Consider the following 13,935-nt stretch of genomic DNA (forward strand, 5'->3'; position numbering starts at 1 on the left):
AAAACAAGCGTCCCATCAGCGACCATCGAAACCATAACTGAGGCTCTGCGTAAAAGGTCCCGAATTTGCATCTCGTTTCATAGAAATAAAGTATTGATTGTATTATTATGTATTATGCTTTATGGTGTCGTCCACTCACAGTTAACAGTTTTTGTATTGAGTTGTACTTGAAATGTACTGTAATTCTGCAAACTGTTAATAAATCATGGGCAAAAAAGGGAACATTTGCGCAAAAGAAACGGTAGATGGCGATGTGCTCCTATGATGTTGGTTTGCCATCGACCATTATGCTCGACTCAAACTCAAGGAAGTCTGGACCATCTGGACTGTCCTTAGGGGACTGTCTGGTTGCTGCTGACTGTCAGGTGAGCACTGACAACATATCCGAGTGAGTGGGATTTTGGGATACTCTTATGGGACAAAACTGCAGGTACTAATTTGAACATATGCCTACTTAGTTGACTTTATATTATCGTTTAAAAGAACAAAATAAACGAGTCGTTGGCGGCGGGATTCGTATTCTTTCTCTTCTGTTTATAGAACGTTATTACAACAAAATCGGTGTACCGGCTCTTGAAAGGTGATTGACACCCCCAGTCCAGTGGCCAGTATGAAAAAGAAAAACATGAAAATGGAGGACAAGATCTTCAAATATATAGTTTATAATAACAGTAGGCCTACAGCACGTTTTGCTATTTTGTTTGCTTGAATTTGATTAAATTGGACAGGTAGAGAAAAATGTTGCTTTTGAGGAATTTGAATGATTGTATACCAATACTCAACCCATGTTTTATCAAGCCTGGTTTTGTGTCATCATATAGTTCTCGTGGTACAACGTTAACCATGCCGTCCCCTGTCGATGTCATTGTGGTGGGAGCTGGCAGTCGTGGAGAGATCTACTCACATTTTGCATCCATCCACCCTCAACGAATGAAGGTTAGGATACAATATTACAATAACATCACATATCACATGATATCATACAATATGTTGCATGAGAATGGGAAAACAGAATTTTCGGGAATCCTTCACATGACTTTCTTTAAAAACAACTGAGATAATCAGAGAAAACTTGCAATGGCAGTCCAGCAACAACATTTGGGTGTAGTGGAGCACTTCACCCATTTCATTATAATATTAGTCCTCACACAATGACATTATCAATGGGGATTCCAAGCTATAGAAACATGATGAATATTTGACAAACTGTATATTTCTATTTCAGTATTTCTCCAGTTAGAAGTTGAATGATATGGTTACTAAAGCTTATAGTCCGGGAGCCGTGGGGCTGAACGTGGTTTCGTTAGATAAAGTTTCTTTCTCAACTGATTCTTGTAGCTTGGGGTCACCACTCATGAATTCAAGAGGGTGCCCAGTGATATCCCTTGGGCAAATGTAGTTATTAACCCCTTAATGCCTGAAATACTAACAAATCCCTGAAAATAAAGTTTTATGGTATTTCATGCGAATTACTTGGTCTAAATGCATCAAATTTGCTTTCTACATGCGTGTAGAGTGTTTATCCATGATATATTTAGATATTAACCCCGTCATGCTTAACACAGCAAAAGCCCATAAAATAGGCCTACAATAATCAATGCTAAAGCTACACATTTGCATTCCAAAATAAATGCTTATTTGGAAGTGTCTACCACACCTCCTTTCCTATGAATTAACTTGATCACTTATTACTTTATTACACTTATTACTGCTGGTCTTTAGGTAGATTGGTAGGGCTCAGTGGCCTGATAGATCTGTCTTTTTACATCCAAACTACTGCTCTCGGTCTCATGCTGGTGTAAGATCGTATGCCCATCAACATTTTGCCACAAAGATGTTTAAAAGTGGGGGATCTATACATTCTCAATGAATCAGCTGGTTTGAAGTACATGCATGACCTTTCCCATTCTTTTCTCCCGGACTAGTAGTCTAGTTTCCTCCATAGTTTCCTTAACGGAACAGGACCTGAAGGTCCAGATGGCACTTGCTGGAATGCCATTGCCTATAGCGCAAGATGAGTGTGGAGTGTGGAAATCAGACCTCAAAAGGCGGCTGTTTGTAGCTACAGGAGATATATCATGATAGGACATGGTATTTCTAGCTGACCCCCGTCTCCCTGGCATCTCTGCTGAGTGCTGACTGACCTGATATTGTAATCACAGTAGACATATATCTCGAAGATTAGGTAGACGTAGACATCACTGTCAGACAGGTATTGGTTGACATCAGCTGAATGGTCCAAAGGTCTGATCCATCAATGACAGTGACATCTGCATCAGCAGCATGGACGTGGATCAATCACTTCTTTCAATGTATTTAAAGAATCGATTTCCACTCATCTTCTAACACCGTGCTCATGCTTCTAATCTTAAAAAAAAAAAACTTTCTACAACAAACAAAGTTATTATTACTGTTCATCTGTGTTGAGGACCCCCTCTAAAATGAGATGATGCATCTCAAGGGGCTTATCCTTTCAATAAAGGTATACATTTGCATTCCATCCTCTGTGAACATGGCAGTTAAGACTGGTGCCAGCTCATAGGCAAGGGCGTCCTCCACATGAACATCACAGTCACTACACAGGAGTATGAAGACCATTGAATATATATAATTTAGGTCATACACTTTGGAGTGTATCATTTGAATTGGATTTGGCTGTTGTTGCCACCATCTTCACTTTAGATGGGATGGTCTTGTAAAATACCTTTAACCAGGTCTTTTTAAAATCTTGCAAGATTGTGCCTACATTGACAACTGGTGTGATATCCTGCACATACATCTGGGAGAAAGTAATGAAATCTCATAATCCTATTTTTGGGAGAAATGTTTGGTGCAAGATGCTCAAGATAGATGATCTGAAAGGGTTAATATGCAACCACCTGAAAAGAAATATGCTACAGTTTCACTAATACAGATGGTAGAAAGCAGATTTGATACATTTGACTTGATTATTGTGCATACAATCTCATTCTCAAAAGATATATTTTATGGCATGTTGGGGTTTTCAGGCATGAAGGGGTTAATAATATGCATTAATAAATAATGCATTCATCATAAATGTTAAACATTTATACAATGTGGATTGCATATCCACATTCATAAACACTGTATAAATCAAAGTTGATGCATTTAGACCAAGTATTTTGCATGAAATACCATTAAACTCTATTTTGGATGGATTCTTTTGTGTTTCGGGCATTAAGGGGCTAAAGGGTGCCCAAGGGATATCACTGGGCACCCTCTTGAATTATTAAGAGGTGACTCCAAGCTACAAGAATCAGTTGACAAAAAAACTTTATCTGACGAAACCACGTTCAGCCAAAAATCACCCTTCGGTTCCCGAACTATTACGCTGAGAGTGAAACATTGTACAACAGTGTTTGCCCTATAACACTGATTTCATGTTGAATTTTCCAAGCCATTTTCTTAGCCGCGTTTTTAGCTCTTGTACATTCATTTTCGTGCTCATTTCAGGTTGTTGGAGTTGCTGACCCCAGGGAGTTTGCTCGTAATCAACTTAAGCAGCTGCACAGAATAGCAGATGACAATATATTTGAAGGTGGGCTTTTTAAGATGAATGGTTGCCTCATGGTCAGTGTTAAATATGTATCCATATTTACTATTAGTTTAGAGTAGACTACTTTCAGTCTTTTACGAGATAGGATTAGTTTTAATATGGGGGTTTTACATTTAGCCTATTGTACAAGAGCAGGAGCTACTTTTGTTTCAATGGTGGATATTCAATTTTGAAATGAAATGCTTCAATTATTTTCCATTTCCTATTTAATTCCCAATATATTTTTTCTTAATTAGATTGGCACTGTTTAGTAGAGAGGGAAAAGTTTGCAGATGCTGTGTTGATTTGCACTCCTGACCGTCTCCACAAGGTAATAATCACCACAAAATGATTTAATCTGCATCCTCAATTCTTAATTTCAAATAATTATCATTGTTGTATAGTTTATCTACAGACCAATATTAATCTAACTATTCTTTCCCAGGAGCCTGCAGTGGCATTTGCAAAGAAGGGGTACAATATTCTACTGGAAAAACCTATGGCAGTGAGTATTCTTTTTAAGCATTAAAGTCATCATTTCACCCATAACATTTCACACTTTTCTTTACCTCTTCCTTGGGTGTAATTTATTTTTTCACCACATTCATTTCACAATTGTATTGAGATAGATATTAAAGGAGAATTCCATGCTAGAATGCTTTCTTATCTTTCTTACCTTTCTTTGTAGTTGTTACATCCCCACCAAAGAGGTCCAGGTGTTTTTTTGTGCAAAAACTCCTTATTGGCTATTTTCCCTACCATAAGCCCTCAATGAATTGCATTGCATTGAATGGGAATTGTATGGGGCTATGGGGTGTTATGCTAATTCGCTTATTTCCATCGAAAGAAGTAGTAAAGTGTGCCGGATATTATTTACATTATGAAGAGAGGATATATACAAAGAAATTATAATTTTGAGCGATGGAAATAAGCGAATTAGCACAACACCCCATAGCCCCATTCAATTCCCATTCAATTCAATGCAATTCATGTAGGGCTTATGGTAGGGGAAATAGCCAATAAGGAGCTTTTGCACAAAATAACACCTGGACCTCTTTGGTGGGGACGTAACAACTACAAAGAAAGGTAAGAAAGCCTTTTAGTATGGAATTCTCCTTTAACTTGTAGTGATTTTATTGTAGGCCTACTTAATCTAAACTAGAAAGGTTCATGTACATACTTCCTGGTGGAGATACTGTGCTAAGTGGAGTGCATATCTCTATCAGGACCTGTGGTCAGTAAGTTATCTATGATATCATATGCTGTCATCTATGCCTTCATAGACAGGTAATATATTAATGGTGGGCGTGGCCAGACGATGGCATCACAAAGATCACGTCAAGTCCATTTTGGTTATATTTATACACTCTTCAGAGTTTAACTAACTCAGCACTTTGATGTGTTGTTAGTTCACAGTTATAAGTTTCTCTGATGAAGAACAAGCCTAGATTGTAAATGTAATATCATTTTCAATTTAAGAACTTCCTCCATGAAACATTTCTTTTGTTTATAAAATAGAACTTGAGAGATAAGCTACTTCAGGAGTGGAGTTAAAAAGAGGTGGAGATTTTGCTAGTTTTGAGTTGTGTTGATTTATTTGCTGTTGAAGAGCTAGGGAGCACTCCTTTCTATAGTCTAAACAACAACACTGTTGCGGAAAAGGTAATGTACGTTGTTGTCATTTTGCAATGGTCCGGGTAAAACAATACATGGGCGAGATCAATGGTTAACTTGTAGTGTCCATCACAGAGAAACTTCTAATATTTTAAACCCTAAATCAGCCCATTCACCCAGTCAGACAGAGCAGATATGGTACGTGCATATGAATGGCATACGATGTATGACACCAGTGAATAAAATATTCAATATCTAAAACTGCAATGTTTCCAACTGTGGGATGTGAGTTGTATAAAGCTTCTACTGTAATAGTTTAAATTAGAAAAATGTGTCAGGAAAACATGCACAGTATATATTTAATATAATTTCAGACAACTGCCAAGGATTGTACTGAGATTGTGCAGGCTTGCACTCAGAGTGGTGTGATGCTAACCGTATGTCATGTGCTCCGATATGACCCGACCATCCACAAGATAAAAGTAAGTGGCAATATGTGCTTGGCATCACATGTAAACATAATCCATTATTTAAGCTTTAGTGCATCTTTAAATTAAATTATGTTTTTCTTCACGATCATTACATAAAATGTAATTTGTAAAAATTGAATTAAAGTGAACTTACAGTATCTCTTAGGTGTTGATAGATGCTGGAGCCATAGGAGATGTGATCCATATTCAGCACCTAGAGCCGGTAAGAAGGCACTATTGGAAATGAAGGAAATCATTATATTGTACATTTGAAGGTTCGAAATGTACTACACAATGACCTGAACACCATCTGCACTTGCAATATGAACACCTTTATTATAATTTTATATTATATTATAAGTGGGAGTGAACTGCAATGCAGAGTGCTCCAAATTTGGTGACGTCAGTGTTGTCAGCGGTTTTCTACCAGGGAGGGGGGCGGGGGCAGGCGCTCAGATCGGTGAATCTTATCATTCTAATGCATTGATCCCTGCGGCACCCACCTCTCTATACCAGAAATCACGGTGGTTGGATCAGGCTACAGCACTGATAATAACAAAAAATAGCAAGGACACTTAACAATATCCATTATATCCAAATTAAGAATGAATTCTATCCTAAAGAGTGATGTTGATTAACAGACTTATCCTACTCAAATGTTCTTTATGCAGAAAACAATATAACATTGAAATACTACACACTGCCATAGAACAAATAATAACCAAATAATAACCAGTAAGACGCCCTGAGGTTGCATGCACGGCTGCAACATATGGAATTAATTATGTACTGGCCATATATGGAGGGTTTGGTGAGGTCTGATCAACATATGGAATGTCAGAATAGGTCAGCTCCATATATGGAGATCTAAGGATGGCAGCGGGGCAATGTCTTGAGTACACATGCAGTGTTTGATGAGGTCTGGCCATATATGGAGCGTGTCTTGAGTGTACATGGTTTGATGAGGACAGATCAACATATGGAATATCAGAACAGGTCAGCTCCATATATGGAGATCTAAGGGTGGCAACAGGGGCAGTGTCTTGAGTGTACAGGGTTTACGTTAAATCATTTTGGTTGGATCTGCACTAATGCTGTATCTGCACTAATGCCGTATCTTACTCTCAACCTTGTTGAGGTTTCCATAATATTATTATATTTCACTTTTCAACTGATCAGTAACATAATTCTCTCCTCCAGGTTGGATACTACCATTTCGCCCATTCCTTTGTTCGTGGGAATTGGAGGAACGAAGCAGAGAGCTCTTTTGCTCTCTTGGCCAAATCCTGCCATGACATTGACCTGATACACCACTGGGCTGGTGGACGCAGGTAAACAACATAGTCAATGATCGACTCCAAGCTCATGGTTAATGGTAGAATAAGGTGTCCAAACACTTGTTATGTGACCGTGGCTGGTCACTCAGCACTGTTTGTTCCTTTGTTCAAAATCCCTTACAAGAACTGTGAATATACAAGGGTTAGAAGGTTGACCTCTGTGTGGCCTGAACAAGACTACACAAAACATTACATACAGTAGAAACAACAAAGAAAACAAAAGATAACAGACAGAACTGTTGTCCCGTCCTATTATGTACAGATAATACAATTAGTGCCAGGTAATAATACATTTAATTTACCAATACGTTGATATTATATACTGTATCATTGAATATCATTGATATTGATAAGTGAGGGCATTTAGAGGAATATTGACATTTGTTACACAAATACTACATACTGTAAAGTTATTAGTTTCAAGTCATTTCTTTAATGAAACACGCTCTCTGATAGGCTAAGGATAGGCTAAGGCAATAAGGCACAATGAAGCAGCAGTGTACTGTGTTAGGAGAGTAGATCGGTAGAAATATAAATTTGGCCCAAAATTATGCTATGAGGCTAACAACATATTGTCCAGTACTAAAGCAATTTTGAAGACATAAGGCTGTTGTTGCATTCGTGTTCTGCGTTTATTGGGATTAATGATTAACTATGCCACTTTTATTGGCAGGTGTGTCAAAGTGTCGTCATTTGGAGCTCTTAGTCACTTCAAAAAAGAAAACAAGGTGAGTACTAGGCTGTCCATGCTGTCCCCATAGAAATAAATTATCTCTCCATTACAAAGTAGATGTATGATTACATCTAGTTTAATAAATGATGGCCTTATGCAAACCTCGGCTGTGGCTTGCTTTTGTTTAACTGACTGGCAGTGGCAGGTCTAACTTCACACCACCTGATGCCATCCTGACGCTGGAGGAAGAGGTGGAGGAGGTGGTTATTATTTTAAAAATAAAAATAATCTAATGCACACTGTGCACACAGTGTGACCGATCTGTTCTGTGTCACAACAGATCGGTCACAAAGACCGTTTTCAGGAAACTACTGAGTCTTCTTCAAGAGATGACCTAGAAATTAGCTACCTCGTCCATACTTTCCTTCTGTTTTGAAATTATGGTTAATAGGGAAGTTTAATTCTACCAATGCGGGCGGATTTTGCCAATGTTTTTCAATGGGAACGTTTTTTTTTTGCTGAAATCTGTGAATGGCCAAAAAACACTCCATTCCCATTGAAAAGCATTGGCAGAATCCGCCCACATACTGTAGGTAGAATCTAAGTTGGTGTGATTACATCCTAACCCAGTTTAATCACTGTATACTGCTGTTCCGTTCATCTACTAACTACAGTATTGTTGCTCCTCTGGTTCCATCTAGTGGACATTATGTAAATAATATACAATACTTTGAAGCTTGAATGATTAATACTTATTAATAATTAGTGTTATTCAGTACAAACTAATAATATAATTTATGTAAAAGTCGATGAATTTGTTGTTTTATTATCCTGGTTTGTTCCAATCCATGCAGCATTGAAAGGAAGCTATGTGGCAATTTAAACACATAGCTTAACTTCACATCACTCATCTTAGCCAATAGGTGCAGGAGACCGCTGTTTGGAGTGTGCTGTAGAAAGAGACTGTCCATACTCTGCCCGGAAAATCTACTTAGACAGCGTAAAAAAGGTTATTATCACTTGCTTTCTATTGTCAACAATTACATTTAGTTAGTTGGTGGCCAAAATATAACTTTGCTAAAGTAAGTGTGTGTGTGTGTGTGTGTGTGTGTGTGTGTGTGTGTGTGTGTGTGTGTGTGTGTGTGTGTGTGTGTGTGTGTGTGTGTGTGCGTTTGTGTATTTAAGGGTCATGTTGGTTGGCCAGTGTCAGTTATATGTCCCAGCTCAGTTCCGGACATCGAGTCAGTTACAGAGGCACTGAAAATTGGACCCTACGGCCGCTGTGTGTACGAGTGTGACAATGATGTTTGTACTAACCAGGTCTGACAATATCAAGTGGAAATCATTCAAGTGTCCATTGATGCATAAGTATATGCTGTGTGTATATAACTTAATAACTTGTTGGTTACTGTTTTACACTGTGTAGCATTAGTTTCATAGTAATGTATTGCACTCATCCATCAGTATGGACACCAGGCATGTTTCCGTTTATGTTCTACATGTCCAGGTTGTTAACATGGAGTTTGAAGGAGGCCTCACAGCTGCCTTTTCCATGGTGGCATTTACTGAGCAGATGTGCAAGCGAAAGACAGTCATCAGTGGCAGTAAGGTAAGGTTTTTGCTGACTGCAACGGAACAAAAAGGTTACAAGCCCAAAACACGATGACGAGGGGCAGGCGATGCAAAGAGCAGAAGAAGTGAGAAGTGATTTTTCCAAGTGTATTGGAGAGAAATGCGTCCAATATTTATTTTCAAAATCTTTTTATTGTAATTTCAATAATATAAATCTTCAAAGATCTCAGGGCAGACAAATAATGAAAAGACTATGTTGTTGCACAAAACATGCCCCTCCAAGACAAATCCCAATTTAGTGAAGCCAATTCCCCAGCCTCTCTACGAGTACCGGTACTCCATCTCTGCTAAGCCCCACAATACGTCAATGGGAGGGTGAAGATAGCCTCGGGTCTCCTCCGATACCCGGGCCGTCAAGCCACCATCTTCTTTCTACCTGACAGTGATGGGTCTCACTAGGGGGGCATACCACATGTGGAGGTACACGCTACCCCCCCCCCCCCCCCCCCCTACGTCCTCCCCCCTGAACAGGCGCCCTAACCGTTTGTGGGGATCGTCAATGCAGCGACAAAGATAAGACCTCCCCATTCGGCTTCCCACCCACGAACACGGCCAATTGTGTCTGTTGGAGCGCCCGGCCAAGCCGAATGCACCATGAAGACGAACTTTAACCTGTGCAGTGTCCAATATAACATGACATCTGATCTGGAGGACAGATATAGGCAAGCAGGCAGAGATTTGAGTATCGGAATTAGGCATTTAATTCCAATCTGCTCGATTCCTCCGGACTCACATCTAATTCTCGCATCCTCGCTCAAGGTGGGAGAGGAGGTCGAGGACGCATTATATGGAAATTAGTATTGGAATTTGGCTTATGTATCTGCACGGGTTGAGCTGTCCAAAAATAGTGGTGAAAAGTAAACTCTTTTCGCAGTATAGTTTCCAAAAACAGAACCGAGATACAGATGCCACAGAAGCTCTTCTCAGAGCTAAAGCATAGATATGAGGTTCCAAAAGGAGCTATTGCAAGTCTAATGTCAAAAGTGTCCGACCGTCATTAATGATGTCAGTACTGTGTAGTCGGTCATCCCCATATTTGAGTAAGGCTTCAGCTCGATCACCATTGACTTCCATTATATAAAATTATATATTTAAAAAAAAAAGAACGTGGAAGCATGCACAAGGAATTTGGCGCTGATCTGCACGGTGGCTTGCACAATTAGCCACAGACTCACAGACCTTCTAGAATATGGCTCAACATTGTGTACATAAAAAGACATGAGATCTGTTGATCATATTCACACATTAACCATTTTCTGTTGCATCATTGTCATGGAGGCCCCCACCACATACTATGACGTAACAGCAACATGGCCACGTTGTGAATATGCTCAGTTGTTTACTTGTTTCAGATGCTCAGTATTATATAACAGACAACTGGCTGCTTGCACAACCATCTGAATATAACCAACCAATGCTGGGTTGTCTTAGGGGGAGCTGTCATATGATGGCGATGAGATTCGCGTGTTTGACTTCCTGACCCAGAAAATCACCAAGCACACAGCGCCAAACAATTCCCCTGCACACTCCAGGATGAGCGGGCATGGTGGTGCTGACTATCACCTTATTGATGCCTTCATTTCTGCAGTGGCGGTGAGAAGTAATTCTTATATTGGGTTTGGTGGTATTTCTTCATTCAACTTAATCATAATATGTGATTCAGGATTCATGGGGTGTAGTAGTGCAGGTAAACTGTTGCCAACTAACACACACTAACACACTCTGTGTGTGTGTGTGTGTGTGTGTGTGTGTGTGTGTGTGTGTGTGTGTGTGTGTGTGTGTGTGTGTGTGTGTGTGTGTGTGTGTGTGTGTGTGACTGTGTGTGTGTGTGTGTGTGTGTGTGTGTGTGTGGGGTGCGTGGCGTGCGTGCGTGAATGCGTGCGTGCGTACGTAGACAAATGATCCATCCTTGATCCGTTCGGGCCCCGAAGAAACTCTGCTGAGTCACAAACTGGTGTTTGAAGCAGAGCAATCTCGACTGGAGGGCAGGGTGGTGCACTGTGGAGCCATTGACCAGAGCGACATGACAGAACAACACTGACAATTTAAAAGAAAGAATGCACCGCCAACAACAATAATTGGATAACAGTACAGGTGTAACAGATAATAATCCAAAATAAATGGGTGTAAGCAAGTTGTTGATTTAGCTCATTTTGCTCAGGGATGTTAATTAATGTACTGTATGTGTGTATGAGAGAGCGCATTTTGTTGTTTTTATAATTTGAAGGTAGGGTAAATGGTACTTTTTAGTGAAAACAAAAAGTATTTTGTTAAAAAGGTTAAATCACTATATTCTGGTAGTAATCATTGCTATAGAGTGTTTGTTCAGTAACAGGGATCTCCCTGTCTCTCCAGCTCTTTAAAACAGAAAATATCTATTTATTAAATAGATTAAACTTGTACTGGTCCTGAGATGTTTCCAACCAATTTGTATGTTATAAATTTGTTATCCACCTAGTGTTTGTAATTACAGATATTGACCACAAGGTGTCAGACATACAAAAAAAAGAAAACATTTAGTGAAAATAATTGACAGACATTTTTCGAAGAGTGAATGAGTATTGATTATTGGATAAAATTGCCTAAATTGAAGAACTGGATATTTATAATTGATAGACGAGGTCCCTGGTGCAAATAATATATAGCCTATAATGATCTATGCAAGGATTTTTGTGAATGATCCAAAGACTACAATAGAAACATCTGAAATAACTTTAATAACTATTATTATTCAGGTTGAGTTGGTTCACTTGTCAATATTTATTATTTTTGTTGTTTCTTTTTATTCTGATTTTTCCAACTTGTCTCTCTCTCACTATATGACTATCAGAAATAAAGCAGAAATACAAAAAGAAGGGGTCATTATCTCTGTAAGAGAAGGTGGAGAGAGTGATGTCTCTTAATCGCACTGAGACTTTCATCTGGCCTCAACCAAAAAGGTCATCACTGTCAGAATTTGGAATTGTGTTTTGTGGACATGAAACTTGAAAACAGTGAATAAGAAATAGAGGTAATGGGTTTTCTCAGTGGAGAAATCCAGTATACATATAAAAAATACTCAAGTTTACACACCAATAAATGAACACTTACGCACTTCGGCTTCATCAGAGCATTCTTGAAAATAGTGATTGCACACTACACTGTACACCCCCCCAGGCCACCACACACACACGCACACAAAAACAAACAAATAATTTAAGATTATGTTAAGAATGTTTATAATTGTTTAATCTATAAACTGACTAAAATTAACAACATATAGTATAGTGTAAATACTGGTATGTGTAATTAATAATGTAGACTTGTAGTTAATATCATCACTGTGCTGCGCTGTGCGTGTGCGTATGCGTGTGCGTGTGTGTGTGTGTGTGTGTGTTTTGTGTGACATGGACAGGGGACATGGCCTTGAAATCTGCCCACGCCATTCCCAGCCCCTGCGTAATGTCATTATCTGTGTGTGTTTAGTTAGTACAGGGCACAAGTGATCCCCTCTGTGCCAACAGTAAACTAACTTTTAGAGAGAATGCTCCACTATTATACACCATACAGACTAATCTTACATCTCATGTCTCATGAATTATTGTATACACAGACCAACAATACACCTTCTTTAATCAATCCTGTAATTGTGCGTGTGTTTGTGTGTGTGTGTGTGTGTGTGTGTGTGTGTGTGTGTGTGTGTGTGCCAGTGTTACTCTTAAGTAGGACTGATAAACTTAGTGCCATAGGAGATAAATAAATATTAGATAAATATTTGTTAAATATGAAAATTACTTTGAGCCAAAAGAAGGAAGGCCCCAACTAGCCAATGGAAAACAGTGACCTGTAATAAACACATTTGTTATGATTATACTAATGTATAATACTTCCCAAGTGAACTTAACCTGGTATTGCTTACTGTACAACAGCAACTCCAATGTAATTTCGACATATCGTTACTTTAGACATCTTATGAGGGTCTTCTTGTACTAAGTTAGCTTATAAGTGAAGAAATTATGTATAAGCGGCAAAGCCCTGTAAGGTTTTGTGGCATGTATACTGTATATTGCAAAACATATGCATTGTGTAAAGTCTGTTATGTCTGAATCATGCAAATGTTATGTTTATTGTTATTATGATGGTTGATGGCATCAAATTGTATTTGCTTTAGGCAGATTTAATGATTACAATCTACAACAGCGGCTCTGGAATAATGCCAAGGCCTGTACACAATCACAGTCCCTGTAAAGAGTCGGTATGAATGTGAACATGTAAAATGACAGAATTGGAGTCCTCATAAGCATGTTAGAAACAATTGGGATATTTGCTAAATTTAAAACATCTTGAAATAATGTTAATGTTGCATAATAATGCAAAAGGAAAGTCTCATTCTCAATCAGATAAAGTGGGCACAGTTACCGTATAGCCAAGAGTCGATATTCACATCCTACTCATCCGTGAACTGCTCTTGCCCAATATTCACTATTATTATCAGTAGTGGCACACCATTAAAGGCACTTGCAACACATTCATCATCATGATGACTAACCCTGGAGTATGTCTCAGAGTCCATAACAGCACATGGACCACATTGTGGTGATCTTGGAACTGACAGAATGACAGTAGAACTGTGGAAATATGGGTGCGTACTAGTGTAAATAGATTAAATTACTT

At 38.8% G+C, this 13,935-nt stretch overlaps 1 protein-coding gene across 4 annotated transcripts; it reads left to right on the forward strand.

Moving 5' to 3' along the window:
* Positions 1–229: 229 nt before the first annotated feature.
* LOC308315371 (putative oxidoreductase YteT) lies at positions 230–12,248 on the forward strand. Of its 4 annotated transcripts, none has more exons than XM_080763316.1 (15): positions 321–430; positions 541–671; positions 822–936; positions 3,475–3,559; positions 3,814–3,887; positions 4,002–4,061; positions 5,545–5,652; positions 5,807–5,863; positions 6,841–6,971; positions 7,651–7,705; positions 8,567–8,659; positions 8,836–8,970; positions 9,158–9,259; positions 10,714–10,875; positions 11,177–12,248. In XM_080763316.1, the coding sequence occupies exons 3-15, from the start codon at positions 844–846 to the stop codon at positions 11,321–11,323; spliced, it is 1,302 nt and encodes a 433-aa protein (XP_080619442.1). In that variant the 5' UTR covers positions 321–430; positions 541–671; positions 822–843; the 3' UTR covers positions 11,324–12,248. The 4 variants fall into 4 exon arrangements, with proteins under 4 accessions (XP_080619443.1, XP_080619442.1, XP_080619441.1 ...); XM_080763315.1 differs by having other exon boundaries at positions 541–658; XM_080763317.1 differs by lacking the exon at positions 541–671 and having other exon boundaries at positions 230–365.
* Positions 12,249–13,935: the final 1,687 nt, after the last annotated feature.

This window comes from Protomyctophum bolini (genome assembly GCF_963924005.1).
Source record: "Protomyctophum bolini genome assembly, chromosome: 5".
Taxonomy (NCBI): Eukaryota; Metazoa; Chordata; class Actinopteri; order Myctophiformes; family Myctophidae; genus Protomyctophum; species Protomyctophum bolini.